Source organism: Phacochoerus africanus, chromosome 2 (genome assembly GCF_016906955.1).
Source record: "Phacochoerus africanus isolate WHEZ1 chromosome 2, ROS_Pafr_v1, whole genome shotgun sequence".
Lineage (NCBI taxonomy): Eukaryota > Metazoa > Chordata > Mammalia > Artiodactyla > Suidae > Phacochoerus > Phacochoerus africanus.
Genome location: NC_062545.1, coordinates 279,384,618 through 279,408,835, shown reverse-complemented (window position 1 = coordinate 279,408,835; position 24,218 = coordinate 279,384,618). Strand labels below are relative to the sequence as shown.

General features: G+C 54.5%; 1 protein-coding gene and 1 long non-coding RNA gene across 2 annotated transcripts; one reads left to right on the top strand and one right to left on the bottom strand.

Annotated features, from left to right (window-relative positions):
* The first annotated feature begins 249 nt into the window (after positions 1 to 249).
* NRARP (NOTCH regulated ankyrin repeat protein) lies at positions 250 to 2,848 on the top strand. Its single transcript, XM_047769074.1, has one exon. The coding sequence runs from the start codon at positions 694 to 696 to the stop codon at positions 1,036 to 1,038; it is 345 nt and encodes a 114-aa protein (XP_047625030.1). The 5' UTR covers positions 250 to 693; the 3' UTR covers positions 1,039 to 2,848.
* Positions 2,849 to 12,140: 9,292 nt separating this feature from the next.
* Positions 12,141 to 23,976, bottom strand: LOC125120590 (uncharacterized). Its single transcript, XR_007133346.1, has 3 exons — positions 23,592 to 23,976; positions 14,840 to 15,031; positions 12,141 to 13,334 (listed from the first exon to the last, which is right to left on the bottom strand). It is a non-coding gene; the product is annotated as an uncharacterized LOC125120590 (long non-coding RNA).
* Positions 23,977 to 24,218: the final 242 nt, after the last annotated feature.

Below are 24,218 nucleotides of genomic sequence, written 5' to 3'. Positions count from 1 at the left end.
GCCAACATCGGGTCTCCTCGGGGTCGCGCTCGGCCCGGGGCGGGGCTTGGCCCGTCCGCGCGCAGGGAGCTTGGACTTCCCCAGGTGGCCGGAGGGAGAGTGGGCGGGATGACGGCGGAGACGCAGACCTCCGCCCCCAGGGCCACCTGGCTCCTCGCGGCCTGAGGCCGGCGACCAGCGCCCCCTGCCGCGCGGCGCGCCCCGCTGGACACGCCCCCGGGCCCGTCCCCCCCCCCCGGCACCGCCCCCACGCGGGCCCGCCCAATCGGCGAACGGCCGGCGCGCGCGTCACGGGCGCTCTATTGTTATGCAAATATAAAGGAGGTAAAAGGCGCCCCGGCGCGGCGGGTGGGTGAGTGCAGCGGCGCGTGGGGAGGCGCGTGGGAGCCGCAACCGAAGGGAGCAGGGACTGGGAGCGCGCGGCGCCGCCGCCCGGGCCCGACCGGCCCCGCGACCGCAGCGCCTGCCCTCGTCGCCCGCCCGCCGGGCGCAGCTGGATGTGGCGGGGGTCCCGCCGCGGCGGCCCCCGGCCCCCAGCGCCTGGAGCGCCCAGGGGCGGTGTGCGGGGCCCGGGGGCGCCGCACACTCCATGCGCCGAGGCGCTCCCCGAGACAGCCGGGGGCCCACGCCGCAGCTGCAGCCGCCGTCCACACTGAGCCCCGGCCCGGCCCGCGGCCCGCGCCCGGAGGCAGCATGAGCCAGGCCGAACTGTCCACCTGCTCGGCGCCGCAGACGCAGCGTATCTTCCAGGAGGCCGTGCGCAAGGGCAACACGCAGGAGCTGCAGTCGCTGCTGCAGAACATGACCAACTGCGAGTTCAACGTGAACTCGTTCGGTCCCGAGGGCCAGACGGCGCTGCACCAGTCGGTCATCGACGGCAACCTGGAGCTGGTGAAGCTGCTGGTCAAGTTCGGCGCCGACATCCGCCTGGCCAACCGCGACGGCTGGAGCGCGCTGCACATCGCCGCGTTCGGCGGCCACCAGGACATCGTGCTCTATCTCATCACCAAGGCCAAGTACTCGGGCAGCGGCCGGTGATGCCGGCCTGGACCCCCGACCCGCACTCAGGCCCCGCGCATATGTCCTCCCTGCTGTACCTTCCCTCCAACTACCTCGGTGTGCGCCCTGCCCTCGGCGCCCGCGGCCACCACGAGTCCGGCGCGCACCTCGGTGCCCACGGGGCGCCGCAAAGCACCCGCCCGCGGCTTCGGGGCCGGCGCCCCCCGCAGCCGCCCGGGACCGGTCGGAGCGCTTCCCACGGCCCCGCCCGCCGCCGTGCGGGTGGGGGCGGGGCGCGGGCTTCAGCCCCTTTGAAATTTGAGTCTCGCGACCAGCAAGTTCGGAATCCCGAGACACCGGATCCTCCGCTCGCAGCGTTTTCTCCTGAAGGTGGAAGGACCCGTGGCCGACGCGCGACGGAGGAGGCGCTCTGCTGTTCCCGGGGTTCCAAACTATTTATCACGTGTGTGCGTATTTGTGGGTGAAGTTTGTGCGCCTGGTTTTTTTCGTTTGTTTGTTTGTTTGTTTGGAAGATACTGTGCGTGGTCAATGTGGTTATGGGGGGAGATGCATTTTTTTTTTTTTCCTAGTCTTAAAGCTAAAAACTTGAGTCTGTCATTTCTTGGTTGCACTGAAAATACCGCCCAGCCCGACGGTTTCCCGTGCTTTCCCTCGCCCTCCGGCTTCTCTCCCGCACCTCTCTCCTCGCCCCTCGCCCTCCCTCCCTCTCACTCACACGCCCAAGTCCGCGTGAGTTTTGGAAGCCCCGGGCCTCCCGCCCCATCTCCGGTGAGAGGCCACCATCCCCCAAGCCTGCCGGTTTGCAGAGCTTCCGCGGGAGCCGGGTGCTCGGGTGTGGCGGTGACGGGCGGGGAGGAGGAAATCGAACCTTTTCTAGTGAGTCCTATTATAGTTAACAGTCGGTTGCACACTTTTTTTAAAAAAAAGTAAACGAATTTGCCACGATTAAATGTCATAACATTTATGACAGGATATAAAATATTAACATATTTTAAGCCAAGTTTTAGGTGTATTTTTTGAATCTTGGTTATAAACCCAATTTTAAAGGGCGTTGTATCCAGCGTTGTGAAGGCAACTGTACCCATATTTATATTTTTATAAAATACCTATAAGACTGTGAATCTCTTGTGCTAATTGCCGAGTGAGTTGGGCCGCTTTGCCCCTCTTCAGCCTCCTGGAGCTTCAAGGACCCGATTCGAATCCAAAAATCCTGCCACGGGGGAGGGGCCGCCGGGAGGGGCCGCGCGAGGACCTGGGACGGAGGCGGGGCTTCTGCGTCACGTTCTGTCCCGAAAGGCGCCCTTCCTGGTCTCCGAGGTTCCAATTTTCTATGCAACCCCACACCCCTTGTTGTTTTGATCCTGAGAAATAAAAGGGAGGCTGAATTATTCAAATTTAAATGAGGCTTCCCCAGGGTAGAAGTGCTGCTGACCCTTCGTGCAAAAATGGGGAGCACTTGAGGACACAGGTGGGTGGAGGCCCTTTGTGCGTGGCTGGTCAGATTTGGGCCGTCATCTGTGGCTTTTTATAAAACCTTGTGTGAGAAGAATATATTGATAATGTCAGTGAAACAAGCAGACATTGAAACTGAGGCACAGATTACTCCAAAAGGAGTTTTTCTGTATATTTTTTCTAGATGCAAATACCTTTTTAATTATGTTAATTAACGTTAAGACTTCCTAGGCTTACGTGGAAGCCGTGCATGGGTCCTGGTGTGATCACGTCTAACTGGATGAAGGCTGCAGCACGTCCTGAGTGTACGATAGAGACTTGTAGCCCAGCGTGAAAAATTTATGAATAAATTTTTCATTGATCTTTTTATATATAACGAAAAGTTTGTTTGTTCTTCTTGGGCATGGCGCTGGGGCGAGGTCGGACTGCGACGGGCTGCTTGCTGGGGACAGCTGCTCCGAGCTTGTTGTCTCCACCTGAGGACAGAGCCTGCGAAGCTGGCTCCGGGCTGGCCATCCACGGGACTTGGGAGGGCCTGGGCCCATCCGCCTTCCCCAGCCGTGGGAGTGGGGCGCTCAGGGGAGCCCAGGATCCCCCCCCTCCCCCCCTGCGCGCGCACAGCAGCTGAGGCCTCCACGTGGAAAGTTCTGCTTGAAGCTCTTCCCACGCCCTCCCCTCCAAAGCCAGCCTGAGAAGCCAGGGGTTTTAGGAGGAATCAGGCCCCTCTTGTCTCTCCACCCCCACCCGCTACTGTGGGTTAATGCTGGGCCACCTGCTGCACAGAAAGGGTATCTTTCAAATTGGGGGGGACATAGTGGGTCACTTCGGAAGAGTCAAAGGCCCTTTCTCCACCGGGGGGCTGAGGAGGCCAGCACACCCCGCAGCAGCCCCTCCCCCAGAGCACAGACCCCAGTGTGGTGTGGGGACTCTGGGTCCACCCCTGAGGCTGGCCTGGGGGCAGTGGGGGGACAGCTGCCCCCAACCCATAGACTGGGAGGGCCCAGCAAAAGGAAGTTAAGAGTTACAAGGTAACTCCCCCCCCCCCCGTACAGCTTTCACACCCCCTGTGAGAGGCCTGAGGGTGTCAGCTACCTTTTGTCCCGAAGACACCCTTTGCATCTCCAGCTCTGTTCTGCCCGGAGGGTCTTCTGAGTGAATTTTCAGTTGGTTAAACAGCATGTACTGACCCCCAGGTGGCCCACTAGACTGGGGCTGGCTCCGTGCTTAGACAACACAGGAGCGAGGGGAATAGTTGATGCCAGTGAGCCCCCGGGGAGGCTGTGTCCGCCCTTCGCTCAGGCTGAGTGGGAAGGTCCGCCCTGAGCCTTCCAGGGGGGCCTGGCCCCGAAGGAGCGTTGCTCCAAGAACTTGGACGTCCGTTGGGGCATCTGGAGCAGGAAGTCAGACCTGGGCACCACGTGGGGCCCTGTGCCAGAGGAGAGGGAGGAGGCCAGCTCAAGAATCCCAGGTGGCTTGTGTGTGGCCTTAGCCTGGGGCGAGGGGGCCCCAGCCAGGCGCTGCCCCTTCAAGTTTCCCAGGGTGGAGAGGCCGGCCAGCCTGCGGCATGGACACCAGGGTGCTTCCCGGACACGCGGCTGCCACCATAGGACACACTTCTTGAGACTTTGTGCTGCTCACGGGGAGTTTTCTCTCCAGCGTGGACAGAAGGGAAGCCAGGCCCCCTCAGCCTGTCAGCGTCAGCGGTGGGGCAGGTGGGGGCACCTCAGCAGGGTTCTGTGCGTAGAGGGCCCCGTCAGCCTGGGCCGAGGCTGGTGGTAAGGACGCCGGGTGCCGTGCAGGACACGCTACTGATTTCCCTGTCATTGGGCAGAGCCCTGAGCGCAGACACACACTCTAAGGCCGGGGCGGTGGGGGGCGCTCTGCCATGGGGGGGGGGGGGGTCAAAGCTGTAAACACCTGGGCAGGGGCTGCAGGCTCCTGCTCCCGGGCCTCTGTGCTCAGCCATCAGGAAGTGGCCCTGGCACCTGTCACCTGGGTCTCTGTCACCCATCCTCAGGCAGGCCTTCAGGGACGGGACCAGCTCTTCAAGCCTCTCTGTGGCCAGGATCTGCCGCTGTGCGTGTAGAGGCCAGCTCGGGGTCCCAGCCAGAGGCACCGTGGAGACCCGGGGCCGTGTGGCCCTGCAGTCAGGGGCTGGGCCATGGAGAAGCCCACGGAGAAAGGGACGCACCAAGTGGGCGAGGGCGGGGTTGCCCCCTCCCCAGCTGGGAGGGCTGGCGGCTCCTGTCAGTTGGTCCATCTCTCTGACCTGACCCCGGCCGGACTCAGGAAGTGTCTACTGTTGGAAGGGATGCCAGAGAGAGACCAGGAAATGCAGGAAAATGGCCTGCCAGAAATTGCCATGTCCAAAGCCAGCAGGCGTGGGAGCCAGGGCAGGGCTACCCAGAGCAGGGAGGCGGTGATCTGGAGGCCAGAACTAAGGGCCAAGGGCCAAAGACACGGGTGGAGGAAGGAGCGGGAAGGGGCCGCTGGTCTCTGTCCCTCGAAGGCCTTGCAGCTTGGCACAGTGCGGCACAGGGTGCAGCCTGACCCCAGGGAGGCGGATGCCGCCCGAAGCCGTGGAGCCGGCCGAAAGGCGACCGGTGGTCCCCTGGGCCTTGAGGACGGGAAAGGAGGCCTGGCAATGGGGCAATTTAGAAACAAAGCCTGAGGCCAGAGCGTGAGCCTGCGGCCGTGGGAGGTCTGGGAACCCCGGGGAGCGCTCCTCCAAGGCCTGCAGCGCAGCCCCTCCTCTGCGGGCTTGGGCTCCGGCTCGCAACCAGCCCGCCCCTCCCCTCCGCCTGGCGCATTCTTCTGCTTGGCTGTACGTCGGGCCGTCCCTCCGCGCGTCCGTCTGTCGGTCTTTCTTCTCTTGCCCGCTCCAAAGCCGCGGCCCCCATTCATTCACGAGGCCTCTGCCCTTTCCTGCGCGCGGGTCCCCGCTCGGCGAGCAGCTGCTATGCTAATGAGGACGGGGTGGGAGGCGGGGGCCGGCGGGCGGGGGCGCCCGCAGGGGGAAACCGGCTCGGAGGCTGGGGGCTCGGCCATGGGGGCCGGGGCTGGGCAGTGCGCGCCTGGCCCAGGGGAGGCGAGCGCTCACGGAGGCCCGAGTTTTGCCTTGCCAACCAGGGGGGGGGCCACTCGCCGGCAGCGGCAAAGCACCGTGGGCGCACGGGAGCCGCCCCGCCGCCGCCGCCCCGCGCACCCGCTCGCCGGGCAGCGGGTGTGAGGGGTACAGACCAGCTGTCCCCCTTGTCCTGAGGTCGCGGCCTGGGGAGGGCGGCTCGCTCTGGAGGCCCCCGACCCCCGGGCCCACCCGACGCCGCTGCGCGCGGGGCTCCGGCGCGCCCCGCGCGGGTGGGGTCTGAGCCGAGGCAGGCGGTGGGACATTCCTGCAGGCCCCGGCCTGGGTGGTTGGACGCCGGAGAGGGTGCGGGCGGGCCCCTTTCCCCCCCGAGGCGGCGTCTAGGGACCTCGGGCCGCGGCGCGACGCGGGAGGGGCGGAGGCGGCCCGAGCGGTACACGGGGACTCTGAGGGCCGCTCGGCGGCGTCCGGGGGCGACGAGGGATAGATAGGCACAAGGGGCCCCGAGAGCCGGCTCCTGCCTGGAGCGGGACTCTCTCGAGCGGGGACAGCAGAAGCGTCGGCAGGGGGTGGGGAGATTTCGAAGGGCCGCGCTCCGACCCGGGTGGGGGCGCCGGCCCGGGGCCGTGCGGCGCGGGCTGTGCTGCCGCCCTGTGGCCGCATCGGGCACTGCGTCCAGGGGCCCCGGGTCCCAGGCGGCGCCCCGCTCCCACCCCGGCCCCTGGGCTGCGGGCAGGCGGCGCTCTCGCCTGCTGGGGGCAGCCGGGCCGAAGCGGTCGCGAGGGCGCGCGCCACCCTCGCGGGCCTGGAGCCCATACCCGGCTGCCCGGAGCCCACCCCCGTCTCCTAAGAGGTGGCCGCGGAGACCAGGATGGGGCGCTGGCCGAGGTGCGCCGGGCGGGGGCGCCAGGGGCCACGGCTGGGAAGCCGACGGCGGTTCGGTTGGAGCAGCGAGGCCAGCGCTGAGCAAGGAGCTCGGCCGCAGCCGGGCGGCTGGCTTTACTGCGTCAGGACAGAGTGAAGGGGCCCGGGGCGCAGAGGGAAAAGCCGGCCAGGGTGAGAGTAGGTCGGGATCGGCCGGCCTCGCCGGGGGTGGTGGCGGGAGGAAACGCCCACCAGGCCCTGGGCAGTCGTGGCTGCAGGGACACTCCTGGCTTGCGGGGCTTGAGGGAGGGGCTGGGGCCAGGCCTGGGGGCCCTTTGGGCAGCGCTGTCATCGAGGTCCGCGGTCCGTCGCTTCGCCAGCGTGTCTGTCGGCCCTTTGGATGGAAACTTTAAAATGCACGACAGGAGCCGAGAGCCGAGTTCTACCCGCGGTCTTCCTGAGGACGCCGGCCGGGAGACAGCCTGCGGTGGCCCTGGGGCTGGCTGGGAAGCCGGGGCGCGGCAGGCCTGCGTGCCGTCCGGGCCGGGCAGTGCCGCGGCGGGCACACGTGTGCGCGGAAGGTCCCTGCTCCTCTGGAGCAGGGGCACCTCCGTTCACGCTTTTCTCGCTTTTCTGTGTTTGGGAAGACGCAGGGGCCTGGCCTCGGCCGAATTCCTCCCGAGAGAGAGCTGCCTCTCTGAGGGCCCTGCTTGGCCTGTCTTCCCAGAGCACAAGGGCCCTCATGCTGTGCTTCACCCTGAATTCCTTTCAGGGCGCACTGAAGGTCAGTGACCGCAGTGGTTAATGACTTGATCTTGCTAGAACTGGGTGGTGGGCAACATTCTTTGTTTTACAGCCCCATAGTGGCTTCTGGCTTCTGCGGTCCCCAGAAAGAAACCCAAACCGGGGCCTGGGGAAGCGACCCCATCACGGTCCTTCATGAAGCAAATGGCAGGGGTGAGCTGTTCTCCCCTTTGGTCAGAAGGAGAGGGGAGGACAATGCCAGGGCCCAGGGCCACAAAGAATGGGCGGTCAGCAGGACACAGGATGTGTATCACCTCAAGACACAGACCCCCCCCCAAAAAAAACCACCACCAAGTGGAGTTCCCTGGTGGCACGGGGGGTTAAGGACCCAGTGCTGCCACTCCTGAGGCTTGGGTTGCAGCTATGGTGTGGCTTTGATCCCCGGCCTGGGAATTTCTGCATGCCACGAATGAGGCCAAAAAACCCGCAGACCGCCTCCATCAGAACCATCAGGACCAGTCGTGGGCTGCTACCAGCTCACCCCACGGGGCCTGGCGCCTCAGCAGAGGGGGCCGGGGTGGGCAAGGCTCTGACGGCCAGTGGAGTCTGACGGCCAGGTGGCTGGCATTGGGACTGCAGTCTTCTGGCCGTCTCCCCACCGCATCCCCATTCCAAAGGAAGCGTCTGTGCTGGGCACGAGCAAGGAAAGAACTCTCTCCTTGCCCGGCTCAGAGGTGGAGCCTGGAGACTAGGTTTAACCCCAGTACATGTTGCCCCAGTGGATAAAATCTGCCTCTGCAGTCTGTGGGCCCCCGTACTCGTTGGTACCCCAAGGACAAGAGCCCTTAGGGGAGCCAAGCCCAAACTGTCCCACGCTCTTTCCAAAGAGATGTGAAAGTGTTCAAAACAGCAGCCATGTAAACAAGACAATGCCTTTCTCATCAGTGACGCCAGAATGGGTGGTCCAGGGCTGGTGTGTGGCATCAGAGCACAGGCTGTTCTGCTGGGTGGAACTTGCATTCACGTGGCTCAAATGGCAGCCCGGGTCCAGCCATCAGGTCTACGTTCCAGCCAACAGAGAGGAGGAAGGAGTAAAGGACAGCCTGGGCCCCCTCTCCCTGCGAGTCTCTTTGGCCAAATCGGCTCAGGGCCTGCTGGCTAGACGCCAGCCACGTGACCAGCCTCACCGCGAGGGAGGCTGGGAAATGTAGTCTCTATTCAAGGATGTGCACCGCTTGAAATGGAGCCACGGAGGAAGGAGAGCTGCCCGTCGCGGGGTGGGGTGGGGTAGACTGTCCCAGGCCCGGCCGCGCTGGCGATGATTTGTGCCCTGCCTCGACTGCCCGCCTGGGGAAGACCCTCCTCCTTGCCTTTGGCGGTTGGTACTGAAGCACCTGCCCAGAAGGAAAACTGTCCGACAGCGGACTGGGCGGGATGAAGAGCGGAGGCGGCCGCGTGTGCGGGGCTCCCAGCTCCCAGCCCGACGGCACGTCTCAGCGCCCATGGGGACGCTCGAGGGGGCGCAGCGGCCGGCGGCGCGGAGCCGGGACGCGCGAGGCAGCCGGGCCGGAGCCCCAGCCCCTTGGGCGCGGAAGACGCGGCTGGCGGGTTGGGCGAACCGCGCGGCGCCTGTGCCGCCGGGGAAACAGCCGGGCTTTTGCTCGGGGGCCCAGGAGGCGCCTGCGGACGCCTGGCTCCCCGCGGCGGTGCGAGCCGGGCAGGGGACAGAGGAGCATGGCCAGGGATCGAACCCTCATCCTCATGGATACTAGCTGGGCTTGTTAACGCTGAGCCACGACAGGAACTCCCTAAGTGGCAGATTTGACAATAAAATGTAGCTTCTTTTTTTTTGGCTGCCCCTGAGGCATGTGGAAGTGCCCAGTCCAGGGGCTGAACCGTGCCTTGGCAGCGACCAGAGCCAATGCAGTGATACTGCCTGATCCTTAACCTGTCATACCACCAGGGACCTCCAAAATGCAGCCATTTAGAGTGTGATGAGGATGGACGCTGTTTCTGCTCACGTCACCTGCTCCGAAACCAAAAGAGAGCATTTCCATCAGCTCAAAAAGTCCTCCTGGGCCCCTCCTAGGCAGCGCTCCTGCTCTGGCCCCAGGTCGCCACCAACCCGATGTCTGTCACCACAGACTACGGAGTGTCTATGCAGGGTCGCTGTGGCCGGCACGTCCTGGCTTCTGGCCTTGGCGCCAGACCCACACGTGTTGTTGCAGTAAATTGGGGGTTGGGGGTAGGTCTTTTCTCTTTTTTCTGTGTTTGTTTTTTCTCCCATGAGAAGCATCTGGCTTGTATCACACAAAACTGTCGTTTTGGATGGTTTTCCTTGGTAGATTTTTAGTCGACAGAATTATCCTTAAAGGTGACGGCAGCCCAGGGGCTCTCAGAGCGCCCCGTGGAGCACGGCCACCCCCTGTATTTCCAAAAGGTTCCATTCCCTTCGCCTAGGCACTGAGCCCTAAGGACTGGGACTCTGAGCCCAGAGTGTCCTCAGAAAATCATCTTATCAAATTAATATTAGGAAATGAAACTTTATCCCGGGTGTATGTGCAGAAAAGATGAAAAGTCTAATTCAAAAAGATCCCTGCACCCAGTGTTCGAAGCAGCACTGTTCACAGTAGCCAAGACACGGAAGCAGCTCAGTGTCCATCAACAGTGTCCATTCCATCGTGGCACAGCAGAAACGAATCTGACTCGTATCCATGAAGACGAAGGTTCAATCCTGGGCCTTGCTCAGGGGGTTAAGGATCTGGCGTTGCTGTGAGCTGCAGTGTAGGCCAGGAGCTGCAGCTCTAATTCGACTCCTAGCCTGGCAACATACTTATATATGCTATCAATGGATGAATGGAGAAAGAAGATGTGGTACATATATACACAGACACAGACACAGACACACACACACACACACACACACACACACACACACACGATGGAATACTACTCAGCCATAAAAAAGGAGGAAAGGAATGCCATTCGTGGCAACATGGATGGACCTAGAGATGAGCATCCTAAGTGCAGTCAGACAAAGACAAATATCATATGATGCCACTTATATATGGAATCTTAAAAAAATGGATACATGGAGTTCCCGTCATGGCGCAGTGGTTAACGAATCCGACTAGGAACCATGAGGTTGCAGGTTCGATCCCTGGCCTCGCTGAGTGGGTTAAGGATCCGACGTTGCCGTGAGCTGTGGTGTAGGTCGCAGACGCGGCTCGGCTCCTGAGTTGCTGTGGCTCTGGCGTAGTCTTGGCGGCCGCAGCTCCGATTAGACCCCTAGCCTGAGAACCTCCATATGCCGCAGGAGCAGCCCAAGAAATGGCAAAAAGACACACACACACACAAAAAATGGATACAAGTGAACTTCTTTACAAAATAGAAATAGACACACAGACATAGAAAATAAACTTACGGTCACCAAAGGGGGAAGGGGGAGGGATAAACTGGGAGTTTGGGCTTAATAGATTCCCACTGCTTACATATAAAGTAGAGAAAAACGGGGACCTAGTGCACAGCAAAGGGAAATATAGTCAATATCTTATAACCTACAGAGGGAAGAACCTGAAAAATATCTATTTATTTATATATATAAACAGATATTTTATTTATTTTATATTATTTTGTTTGTTATATATAATGTATTTTATATATATATATATAAAACCGAATCGCTTCACTGCATATGTGAAACATTGTAAATGAACTATACTGCAATTTAAAAAAAACTACTCAGGAAAAAAATTGGCTTATGTATGTGACAGAAATAGTTTGTATCCCAAGATTAAGAGATAATGGACTTCGGAGTTCTCTGGTGGCCTAGCAGATAAGGATCCAACTTTGTCATGGCTGTGGCACAGGTTTCATCTCTGGCCCAGGAACTTCAGCCAAAAAAAAAAAAAAAGGAAATAACTGACTTTAAATCTCATAAGTTCATGAAATGGACTAAATCTTTAAAAAATATGGTTATAAAAAAAGAAAATGGAATTAAGAGTTCCTATCGTGGCAAAGCAGAAACAAAGCCAACGAGAAACCAGGAGGTTGCGGGTTTGATCGCTGGCCTCACTCCGTGGTTTAAGGATCCAGCGTTGCCGTGAGCTGTGGTGCAGGTCGCAGACATGGCTGTGGGGTAGGCTGGCAGCTGTAGCTCTGATTTGACCTCTAGCCTGGGAACCTCCATGTGCTGCAAGTGCAGCCCTAAAATAAAAAAAAAAAAAATCATTTCCATACGTATGACTGAGTCACTTTGCTGTACAGCAGAAATTGGCACAACGTTGTAAATCAACTAGACTTCAATTTTAAAAAAAAGTTTTTACAGATGCCAGTTCTGCCCAAATTCACCTGTAGATTCCACACAATCACAGTCAGAATTCCAGCAGGTGTGTGTGTGTAAATGGACAAGATAATTTTTAAAATTCACTTGGAAAAACAAATAACAAAAACTAATCTAGACAAATTGATCTTGAAAATCAGAGTTCCTAGCACAGCATAGCAGAAACAAATCTGACTAGGATCCTTGAGGTTGTGGGTTTGATCCCTGGCCTCACTCCGTGGGTTAAGGACCCGGCGTTACTGTGAGCTGTGCTGCAGGTCACAGACGTGGCTCGGATCTGATGTTGCTGCGGCTGTGGTGGAGGCCAGCGGGACCCCTAGCCTGGGAATCTCCATATGCCGCTGATAAGGCCCTAAAAAGCAAAAGAAAAAAGAAAAAAAAAGAGAAAGAAAAGAAAATATACAACAAAGTTGGAGGATTCCAAGGACTTCAGGGCTTACACAGGGAGCCCCACTGGGGCTCAGCAGGTTAAGAATCCGACTAGTACCCATGAGGATGGGGTCTGATCCCTGGCTTTGCTCAGCACGTTAAGTATCCGGGTGGCTGTGGCTATGGTGTAGGTCGGCAGCTGCAGCTCTGATTGGACCCCTGGCCTGGGAACCCCCATATGTCACAGGTGTGGCCCTAAAAAGACTGAAAAAAAAAAATAGCTTTGAAAGATAAAATGGGCTTTTACAAGTATCTGTAATGCAGTTGCCATCAAATGCAGAGAACAGTGAGAAAAGACCCTCGGTGGCTTCCTGCCATGAACCTGGGATTCAGAATGTCCGCTTGCTACTAAAAGCCACAGCACACAGTGGCATCAGGACAGGTGCGTGCAGTGTTTCCGCAGCTGCGACATCTTCTAGAGCAACACACGCTTCCCCGTGATGCAAAACTCTTGTCCCTGAAACCACTTTGGAGACGCTTTAGTCCCATGACTCTTTACAGCTCGATGCCCAGATGTGTCATCAGACTCGTCCTGAGTGACGCTGGATCACTTCAAAACCTGCGAAACATCTTCACAGGATGATGGCTTCTGGCCGTGAAGGATATGCCACAGAACGGGCCCCTGGTTCTGAAGTTCATTCCAAAAAAGATTCCAAGCATTTTGCACCTTCCTGGGAAAAGCGGCCAGACAACACTCTTCTGGGTCCATAAATTCCATCCCTTCTAGAAAAAAACATTTAAGGCGCTCTCTAGCCACCCGATCACCTGCAAAGGCAAGAGGGGGGAGCTCACCAGCTCCGCCGCCCAGGCAGCCACCTCGTGCTGGCAAGTCTTCCCTGCCTCTCCTCTGGAGCGCCTTGTAGCAGAAAAGCTGCCCGTCACTGACAAGACCCAGGGCAACGCGTGGTAGGCAGGCTTGCCGCTGCAGCTGGCATCTGGCGGCGGCGGGCTTCTCGCTGGGGGCTGCACGGACCCTCCTGCAAGCACCGAGGACCGCACGTAGAGACGGGCAGCTGCCTGCTGTTTCTCTCTCCATCCCCGGTTGCACGCAGAGACCTGTAAGGCGTTTGGTACTCAGGCGGGTCTCCGTGGGGGGAGCGCCACTCGGGAAAGACGGAGAGAGGGCGTGCGTCCCACTTCCGTCATTTCAGCTTCGGCTGATGCTTGTATCACATGAGAAGATGCAGCCACCCCAACAGTGTGCAAAGCCCTGACCCCCAAGTCTGGCGTTCTAAAGAAGACGCTGCGTGAAGGCCTTCATCTCAGCCACAGATGCTTCCAGAGGCGGCGCTGATGCCTGCCCTTCAGACCTTCAAAACTTCCTGTCCGCGCCATCCATTGTGTGCAGACTTCAGCTCTTCAGAGCGAGAAGATGCTTCTGCTCTGAGGCTTTCAAGACTGAAAATAATAGTTTTGTGATAAAGAACTGGAAGACAAAAACAACCCAATGGGAGCTCCCGTCAGGGCGCGGAGGGTCAAGAATCGGACGGCAGCAGCTCAGGTCTCTGCAGAGGTGCGGTTTCAGGCCCCAGCCCAGTGCAGTGGGCTAAGATCTGGTGTTGCCACAGCTGCGCCACAGGTCGCAGGTGCGGTTCAGATTCAGTCCTTGGCCCAGGAACTTCCACATGCCACGGGTGCAGCCACAAGAATAAAATAAAAAATTATCCAATGGGGAGTTCGCATTGTGGCTCAGAGGGTTGAGAACCCAATGAGTATCCATGAGGATGAGGGTTCGATCCCTGGGCTCGCTCGGCGATTAAGGGTCCAGCGTTGCCATAAGCTACAGTGTAGGTCTCAGATGAGACTCAATCTGTGTGGCTGTGGCTGAGGTGTAGGCTGGCAGCTGCAGCTCTGATTCTACCCCTGGCTTGGGAATTTCCAAATGCTGCAAGTGTGGCCCTAAAAAGACAAGGGGAAAAAAAAAAAAAAAAGGAAAATTGAGTTAAAAAGCACACAAATTGAAATGAAAAATCCATGAGATTCTGGTCCTAGAACAACTGGACATGCACGTGCCAAAAATTAATCTAGAGCAAAACCTTACACTGTTCATAAAAATTAACTGACGATGGACCAGACCTCAACGTAAAATGCACAACTATAAAACTCCTGCAAGGTAACACAGGAGGAAATCTAGTTATCCTTGGGTTGGGCAATGACTTTTGAGATAAAAAAACAAAGGCATGACCCATGAAAGAATTGGTAAGCTGGACGTCCTTAAAATTAAAAGACAACTGTCAAGAGAATAAAAAGAAAAACCACAGACTGGGAGAAAATATTGGCAAAAGACATATCTGATAGAGAACAGTCACCTAAAACATACAAAGATCTGTTAAAACGCAACACCAAGAGAACAAATGACCTGATTTTTAAATGAGCCAAAGACTGAATTTCCCATCGTGGCTCAGTGGAAATGAATCCGACCAATATCCATGAGGATGCAGGTTCCATCCCTGGCCTTGCTCAGTGGGTTAAGGATGGGGCCTTGCTGTGAGCTATGGTGTAGGTCACAGACACAGCTCAGATCCCGAGTTACTGTGGCTGTGGTGTAGGTTGGCAGCTGTAGCTCCAATTCGACCCCCAGCCTGGGAATTTCCCCATGCTGCAGGTGTGGCCCTAAAAAAAAAAAAGCCAAAGCCCTCACCAGACACCTCAGCAAGGAAGATGCACAGACGGCAAGTAGGCATGTGAAAAGATTCTCCACATCATGTGTCATCAGGAAAATGCAAACTAAAATAACACGACACCATACAGAATGGCCCAAATCCGGAACTCTGAAAACAGCCAGTGCTGGCGAGGCTGTGGAGCAGCAGGAACCCGCATACTTTGCTGGCAGACATATGCCGTGGTGCTGCCACTTGGAAGGACAGTTTGGTGGTTTCTCACGAAACTAAACATAAACTTACCTTATAATCCAGCAGTCGTGTGCCTTTGTATTTACCCAAAAGAGTTGTAAACTTATATCCACAGCCCATCCACGCAAGGGTTTGTCACAGCTTTGCTCAAAATTCCAAAGCTCGGCAGTAACGGAGATGGCCTTCGGCAGGTGGACAGATGAACAGCTGTGGTCCAGCCAGGCAGTGGAATATTATTCAGCACTGAAAAGAAATGAGCTGTCAAGCCATGAAAAGACATGCGGGAAACTGAAACACACATGAAGACGTGAGAGAGACCAGTCGGAAAATGTGACCTGGTGTAAAATCCCACTGCAACATTCTGAGGTAGGCCAGACCATGGCAACAGTAAAGAAAAGGGGGTGGGGGGGTGGAGTTCCCATCGTGACGCAGCAGAAACGAATCCGACTAGGAACCATGAGGTTGCGGGTTCGATCCCTGGCCTCTCTCAGTGGGTTAAGGATCAGGCGTTGCTGTGAGCTGTGGCGTAGGTCACAGACATGGCTCGGATCCTGTGTTGCTGTGGCTGTGGTGTAGCCTGGCAGCTGCAGCTCTGATTCAACCCCTAGCCTGGGAACCTCCATATGCTGAGAGTTCGGCCCTAAAAGGACAAAAGACAAAAGACCAAAAAATAAAGGGCAGGGGGGTTCGAGAGTTGAGTGAGAAAGAGAGATGAGCACAGAGGATTTGGGGGGCAGTGAGAATAGTCTGTGTGATACTGTAACGATAGACACGCAGCACATAAATGACCCCACCCACAGAACATACCGCAGCGAGAGTGGGCACTGAGGGAAGCTGTGGACGCTGAGCGGGAAGACACGTCGGCGAAGGTCCATCTGCTGTAACAAAGGCCCCGTCTGGTGGGCTCATTGCAGGTGGCGGAGGCTGTGTACGTGCAGGGGCAGGTAGTATGTGGGAAACCTCTGTACCTTCAGCTTCATTTCGCTGTGAACCTAAGGCTGCCCCCCAATTTTAAGTCTCTGTTTTTTCTTCCTTGGCTGCCCTGCAGCATGTGGAGTTCCTGGGTCAGAGCTCAGATCTGAGCCGCAATTGTGACCTACGCCGCAGCAGCAACGCCAGATCCCTAACCCACCTCGCTGGGCGGGGGATCAAACCTGCATCCCAGGGCTGCAAAGATGCCACTGACCCTGTTGCACTGCAGCGGGAACTCTTTACGTCTATTTTTTTATTTTTTATTTATTTTTATTTATTTATTTTTTCTTTTTCTCTTCTTCCTTAAGTCTATTTTTGTAAAGGTCAGAAGAAACCATCAGTACACCTGGAATGGAAACTATCCATTTTAAAGAAAGTAAAGAAAAATTAATGAAGACAAATCCACAGAGCCTGAGAGACCTGTGGGATATTATCAAAGGTATCAAACTGTGTATAATGTGGGAGCCCCAGAAGGGAAGGGCAGAGAAAAAGGAAGCAGAAAACATTTTTGAAGAAACAACACCCAAAAACTCCCAAATCTGATGCACAGCTTTAATCCACACAGGAAGGAAAGTCAAGATGCACATCTGAGCACATGTGAGACAAAGTCCTGACGCAAAGACAGAGACTCTGCAGCAAAATGAGAACAAAACGAGTGATTGCAGGGCGTTCCCATCGTGGCTCGGCTGTAACGAACCCAATGAGCATCCATGAGACACAGGTTCGATCCCTGGCCACACTCGGTAGGTTAAGGATCCGGCATTGCCGTGAGCGGTGGTGCAGGTCACAGATGTGGCTCTGATCCGGAGTTGCTGCGGCTGTGGTGTAGGTTGGTGGCGACAGCTCCGGTCTGACCCCTCGCCTGGGAACTTCCGTAAACCTCAGGTTCGGCCCTAAACAGACCAAAACAAACAAACAAACAAACAAAAAAAACCCTGATGTACAGGGCCACAAAAAAAACCCAAAAAAGGTTAACAGCTGACTCCTTGTAAGAAACCGTGGAAACCTGAGGGCAGTGAGATGATGGGTTTTTAAGTGTAAAGAAAAAAACTACCGACCACGAATTCCACAGTCATCAAAGTTATCATTAAAATTATATACTGAAACCATGGGAGTTCCCGTCCTGGCGCAGCGGAAACGACTCCGACTAGGAACCATGAGGTTGCGGGTTCGATCCCTGGCCTTGCTCAGTGGATTAAGGATCCGGCGTTGGTCACAGATGCAGCTCAAACCTGTGTAGCTGTGGCTGTGGTGTAGGCCAGCAGCTGCAGCTCCGATTTGACCCCTAGCCTGGGAACCTCCATATACCGTGGTGGGGCCCTAAAGAAAAAAAAAAAATTACAAATTAAAGCCTAAAACCCTTTCGTTTGCTGAAAGAAACGAAAGCAGACCTGCATAAGCGGAAAGACATTCCACACTTATGGAGCAGAAGATGTCAAAAAACCTTAAAAGTGCCCAGCAGTTTCAGTGTAATCAAATTACATGACTGAAACTTCCAACAGCCTTTTCTGCAGAAACATACAGAAGTTACACGTGTGTCAGTTTACAAGGAGTCCTAAAACAGCTCGACAACTCTTAAAGGCTAGAGTCCACCAGCACATCTAGAAGAATACACTAGGTGAGGCATAGACACAAGTTGAAGCGGTTTTTTTCTACAAAGATTACAAGGGTTTACTATAAAAAAAAACTTTTATGCCAATAAATTAGACAACTTACATGAACTGGATGAATTCCTAGAAATTCTTAGAAAGACACTAATTGCGGAAACAAACTCAGTAGGACTTTGCAGATGTAATTAAAGGTACGGACCTTGACGTGGGGGGTGGGTAGCTTGCATTGTCCAGGTGGAACCAATCTAGTCCAACAGGTCCTTAAAATAAGAGACACTCCAGCGTTCCCGTCGTGGCGCAGTGGTTAATGAATCCGACTAGTAACCGTGAGGTTGCGGGTTCGGTCCCTGGCCTTGCTGAGTGGGTTAAGGATCCGGCGTTGCCGTGAGCTGTGGTGTAGGTCGCAGATGCGGCTCGGATCCCACATCGCTGTGGCTGTGCTGCAGGCTGGCGGCTACAGCTCCAATTAGACCCCTGGCCTGGGAACCTCCATGTGCCACGGGAGCGGCCCAAGCAAAGGCAAAAAGACAAAGAAAATAAATAAATAAGAGCCGTGGTCCTGGCTGTGGTCAAAGACAGCTCTGAGGACAGCGGAGGGTCAGAAGATCCAGAGGTGCCGGCTTTGAGGTGGAGAAAGGGAATCATGAGTCGGGGAAGACAGGCCACACCTAGAAGCTGGAAAAGACAAGGAAACAAAAGCTCCTCAAAGCCTCGGGAAGGCTGCTTTGACCCAGTTTGGACTCCTGACCCACGGAACTGTACGATGACACACTGTGTTGTTTCAGGCCACCAAGCTTGTGGCTGTGGCGTGAATGGGAAAACAGTGCAAGTATCCTGATATGAAGGCCAGACAAAGACACTGTAAGAGCACAGAACTTCAGACCAGGGAGTCCCCCTGGTGGCCCCGCAGTTTACACAGCCAGCACTGCCACTGCAGCAGCTTGGGTCCTTGCTACGGCATGTGTTCAATCCCTGGCCTGGGAACTTCCACGTGCTGTGGGCATGGGCAAAAAAAAAAAAAAAAAAAAAATTCAGACCAATATCCTTCATAAATATAGATGCAAAAGCCCCCAACAAAATATCAGCAAACCAAGGAAGCAACACATAAGAAGCCTCGTGGTTCATATGACCAAAGGGAACTGCACCCTGGAAAGCAAGGCTGGTTTAACACCTGGAAATCAACAGCTGTAATACAGCATACTAACCAAAGACCACAAACCATATACCATCTTCTCAACGTATGAGGGAAAAGCGCCCGGCCAAATCCAACCCTCGTTCATGAGAAACACTCTGAACTCTTAAGGGACAGAAAGAAACTTTCTCAACGTGGTGGGACTGTCTACAAGAACACCCGCAGCCAGCATCTTGCTTACCGGTCAGACTCAGGGCTCTGCTCCTAAGGTCGAGAACATGCTGCTGGACAAGTTCCAGCCAGTACAGTTGGGCAGGACAGGAAGAAGGGAAACTTTCTTTAGTCACAGAAACACAATCCTCTGCGTTGAAAATACTAAGGAAGAGTTCCCGTTGTGGCCCAGTGGGTTACGAACCCGACTGGTATCCACGAGGATGCAGGTTCGATCCCTGGCCTTACTCATTAGGTTAAGGACCGGGCGTTGCCGTGGGCTGTGGTGTAGGTTGAAGATGTGGCTTGGATCCCACGTTGCTGTGGCTGTGGCCTAGGCCAGCAGCTGCAGCTCCAATTCGACCCCTAGCCTGGAAAGTTCCATATGCTGCAGGTTTGGCCATAAAAAGACAAAAAAAGTATCCTAAGGAATCCATACAGAATCATTAGGAGTTCCCTGGTGGCACAGTGGGTTAAGGACCTGCTGTTGTCCCTGTGGAAGCTCAGGTTGCTGCTGTGACATGGGTTCGACCCACAGCCCAGGAACTTCTCCACGCCGTGGCGTGGCCAAAAGGAAAAGAAAAAAAATCACTAGGACGAATAGATGAATTTCCCAGGGTTACAGGATCCAAGCTCAATGTACAAAATCAACTTTATTTCTACACACCAGCAATGAACTACCTTAAAATGACATTAACGAAGCAATTCCTCTTGCAAGGGCATCAAAAAGAATAAAATACTCAGGAACACACTGATAAAAAGACGTGCAAGACTTGCACCCTGAAAACTACAAACGTTGCTGAGAGAAACTGAAGACCTCAACAACTGACAAGCAGTTCTCAGTCTGTGATTCAACTTTTTTTTTGTCTTTTGTCTTTTTAGGGCTGTGCCCCAGGCATATGGAGGTTCCCAGGCTAGGGGTCGAGTCAGAGCTGTTGCTGCCGGCCTACGCCAGAGCCACAGCAACAAAGGATCCAAGCCATGTCTGCGACCTACACCACAGCTCACGGCAGCACCGGATCCTTAACCCATTGAACGAGACCAGGGATCGAACCCGCAACCTCATGGATACTAGTTGGGTTCATCACTGCTGAACCACAACAGGAACTCCAATGAGCAGTTAATTTTTTAAAAAATGTTATGATGGGCAGTTTTGGTATTCAACTTCCCAGTTATAGTCAATCAAAACCTAGTTGAGCTACAGCTGCCGGCCTACACCACAGCCACGGCAACGCCAGATCCAAGCCACATCTGCCACCTATACTGCAGCTCCCAGCAACACTGGATCCTTAACCCCCTGAACGAAGCCAGGATGGAACCCAAATTGTCACAGAGACAATGTCGGGTCTGTAACCTGCTGAGCCACAACAGAAACGCTTTTTTTTTTTTTTTTTTTTGGCCACGTGTGCAGCACTTGATGTGCAATCTCAGTTCCCAGACCAGGGACTGAACCCGAGCTGCAGTGGTGAAGGTGCTGAATCCTAACCACTAGACCACCAGGGAACTCCCATTTGGCTTTAGGTAAAGGAAAATCCATGGAAAGGCCTAAGAGCACAGCTGAGGCTTCCCTGAACAAGAGAAATTCTGCCTAGGGCTGCTCGCGCCAGGGGTGCGGCTGGCCACGTCCAACACCTGCCCTAAGGTTTTTAATTCGTCTAGTTAGCCCTACTGTCTTGTACGCTGATTTCTCGTGACGGACCCCTTAGTCTCTGTTTTCCAGAGGTGCCCGCCTGACTGGCAGGTGTCAGGCGCCTCGAGCTGATGGCGCGGGGAACCCGAGGCTCCACGTCGAGACGATCCCTTTAGGTCCTCATCTCACACCGTCTGGGAAAATTCTACAAAAATGGCTCATAGACCTAAATGCAAGAGCTAAAACCACAAAGCCGTTTAGAGCAAAACATAGAAAGGTCGTTGTGACCCCGGATTAAGCCAAGAATTCTCGGATGGGATTCTTTGATAGAATATCAAAGCTACAACATCAAAAATTAATAAATTTGACCTCATAAAAGTAAAAAACTTTTGTATTTCCAAAGACAGTTTCAATTATGAAAATTAAAGTCTGCAGGCTGGCCGAAAATATTTGCACATCACATGCCTGATGAAAGACTTATAGCTCAACTATATAAAGACCTCGTACAACCTAATAGTAAGACAGGAGTTTCTGCTGTGGCTCAGTTGTAAAGAGCCCAACTAGTACCCATGAGGACTCGGGTCCGCTCCCTGGCCTCACTCAGTGGATTAAGGATCTGGTGTTGCCGTGAGCTGTGGTGTTGGTTGCAGATGAGGGTCGGATCCCACGTGGTTGGGGCTGTGGCTGTGGTGGAGGCCGGCAACTGCAGCTCCGATTCGACCCCTAGCCTGGGAACTTCCACATGCCGCAGGGCCACCAAAAAAACCCACACACTGGAGTAGCTGTAATACAAAAGTCTGAGTAAAAAGTTTTGGCGAGCATATGGAGAACCTGTCCCCTATAGACTGCTTAAGGGGGGGGGGGGATGGTGCAGCCACTTTGGAAAGCAATTTGGCAATTCCTTTAAAAACTAAACAAAACCAAAAATCTGTAGATTCAGCAATTCCACTCCTCGGTGTTTATTCAAGATAAATAAAAACACGTGTCCACACGGAGAAATTTTGGTCCCATATTCCTGGCTCCATTTATGCTTAAGAGCCAGAGAGTGGAACCAATGCGAGTGTCCATTAAGTGGTGAATGTGAGTGAACAAAACGTCTTTGATCCATTTAATGGGCTGCTATTGAGCAGCAGAAAGAAAGGCACTCAACTGCCCCTAGTTCCCAGGGCATGGGTGAACCCCCAAACCGCGCTAAGTGAAAGGAGTCAGACCCACAAAGCTACAAAAGATTCCCTTTGTATGAAATGCTTTTTTAAAAAGACAAACTCACAGAGCCAGAAAGAGCTTAGCGGGTTGTCTGGAAGCAGGAATTCATGGAAAATAAGCAGGATGGGTCTGTCTAGAGGGACGGAAACATTTTAAGACTGAGTTGTGAAATCTGTGCAATTCTGCAAATTTACTGCAAATCAATAAACTGCCTCCTTAAATGAGTAAATTGTGTGGCATGAAAACAGTATGTCTTTTTTTATATATATACAAAATGATTTTTATTTTTTTCCATTATGAAAACGACATTTCAATGAAGCAGGTTTTTTTTAATAAACAGGAAAACTACCATATAAAAAACAAACTAAAGAGTTACTTTGTGGCACAGTTAAGGACCGAGTGGTGTTGCTGCCCCGGCTCACTGCTGTGGTGCAGGTTTGATGCCTGGTCCTGGAACTTCCACACACCCTGGGGGCTCCCCCAAACAGGCACGTGCACACACACACACACACACACACACACCCTGACTCTGTCCTGTTTCCCAGCCTGGATGGTGGGCACATGGGTGCCAGCTTTGTGATAAAACTTTAAATACATATTCAGCCATGAAAAGCAAAGAAATAATGGCATTTGCAGCAACACGGAAGGACCTAGAAATGCTCGCGCTGAGTGAGGGTCAGTCAGACAGCGAGACCCCGATGCCACCTGCTGTTGCTCACAGGTGGAAGCTAAAACAAGGACACAAGGGACGTCTCTGCAGAAGAGATTCTGACTCACGGACTTTGAAAAAGTGATGGTTTCCAAAGGAGACAGGTAGGGGGGTGGGGGGATGTGCTGGGGGTTCGGGTTGGAAATGCTGAGCGTTGTGCGCCTATAAAGGTAAAAAGAAAAAAGTTAAATATATATTTTGTTTTATATATCCTTCTTGGTGTGTGTTATAGTATACAATAGTAGCTTTTTACAGTATCAACCCAAAACGTAGTTTCTGGGAATAAATCGAACAGAAACGAGCAGGACCTGTCTGCGGCGAATCACAAAGCTCTACTGAAGACGTGAAATCGGGCCCGAATAAATGCATGGTAATAAAAGGGAATCATCCCCCAACCTGCTGTGCAGAGTCAACGCCATCCCGATCAAATCCTAAGAGGCTTTCCAAGGAATCTGACAAAATCGGGTTAAAAAAATCACAAGAACAGCCAAGTGACTCTTCACGAGTAATGACAGCCTGCTGGCCATCGTGGCTTCTAAAGACATAACTGCAGCTACAAAGACTGCAAGTTGTCGGCGCAGGGAAAACGGATGCACAGAAGGCAGCAGAGAGTCCTCAACAGCGCCACAAGCGCATCGGAACCTGGAAACCTGAGATTATAGAGTCTCCGAAAAAGAAGGAACGCATATTCATAAACACGTCAATAAAATAAAACATGAAACGCAATACGAATGAACTCTAATAATATCTGATATGCGGTGCTGAATGCAAAGGACGAACTTAAGGCACGTTGACAAGAACAGCTCTTGGGCTGGAGAAGGCAAACCCAAGGAGCTCAAGGTGATGGAAAGTCCTTAACGACCCAAGTGAGGGTTTAAGATGAGTTGAGGGTTCCTGCAAAAACTGCCAACCAATCAAGGAGACAAAAATGGAACACCGAGCAGGTGAGGGCACTGCTACAGAAAAGCAGCAACAATTAAGAAAAAAGAAACAGAAAAAGCAGGACCCCGGAACTCCCGCAGTGGCTCGCTCAGGGGTAAGGCACCGGACTAGTGTCCAGAAGGGTGTGGGTTTATCCCTGGCTCTGCTCAGTGGGTTAAGGATCCAGCGATGCCCTGAGCTGTGGTGCAGGTGGCAGATGCGGCTCGGATCTGGTGTTGCTGTGGCTGTGGTGCAGGCTGGCAGCTGCAGCTCCCATGCGACCCCTAGCCTGGGAACCTCCAATTCCACCCCCCACACCCCCGCCAACAAAAAGAAAAAGAAGGAAAAAGCAGGACAGGTAAAAGACACAAAATAAAGTCACAAAAAGAAGTTTACGTTTTGGAATTAGTTACCGAATCCTCAGCTAGAGCTGGAACGCGGACGCCCCTCTCGGGAGCTCTCACAGCGGCCACACAAGTCAATTACCCCAAACAGGAAGAGATCCCTGCCTACCTCCTGGGCAGGAAGGTGCCTCCACTTACCTCTGCGGAAGGAAGGAAACGTCCCTCCGCCCCAGGACGCCCAGCCAATCAGAGACTGCAGCCTCAGCCAATGGAAGCCTCCATATTTCGGACTCGCACCCCAGGTCCTCCAATGGGCTCTTCAGTTACCACAGCCCCGCCCGCCTCCCCCTTTTCCCTATAAAAGCAAGTTCCCCCTCCTGCTTCTCTGAATTTGGCTTCTGTCTGCCCTAGTTCCCACATGCGGAGCCACAATTCCTCTGCTTTCTCTCTCTCTCTCTTTTTTTTTTGTCTTTTTGCCTTTTCTAGGGCCACTCGCGTGTGGCATGTGGAGGTTCCCAGGCTAGGGGTCTAATCAGAGCTGCAGCCACCGGCCTACACCAGAGCCACAGCAACGCGGGATCTGAGCCGCCTCTGCGACCTACACCACAGCTCACGGCAACGCTGGATCCTTAACCCACTGAGCAAGGCCAGGGATCGAACCCGCAACCTCATGGTCCCTAGTCGGATTCAGCAACC

Bases quoted from the DNA above. Each gene is read 5' to 3' on its own strand.
- NRARP (XM_047769074.1), top strand. From the start codon at position 694: ATGAGCCAGGCCGAACTGTCCACCTGCTCGGCGCCGCAGACGCAGCGT.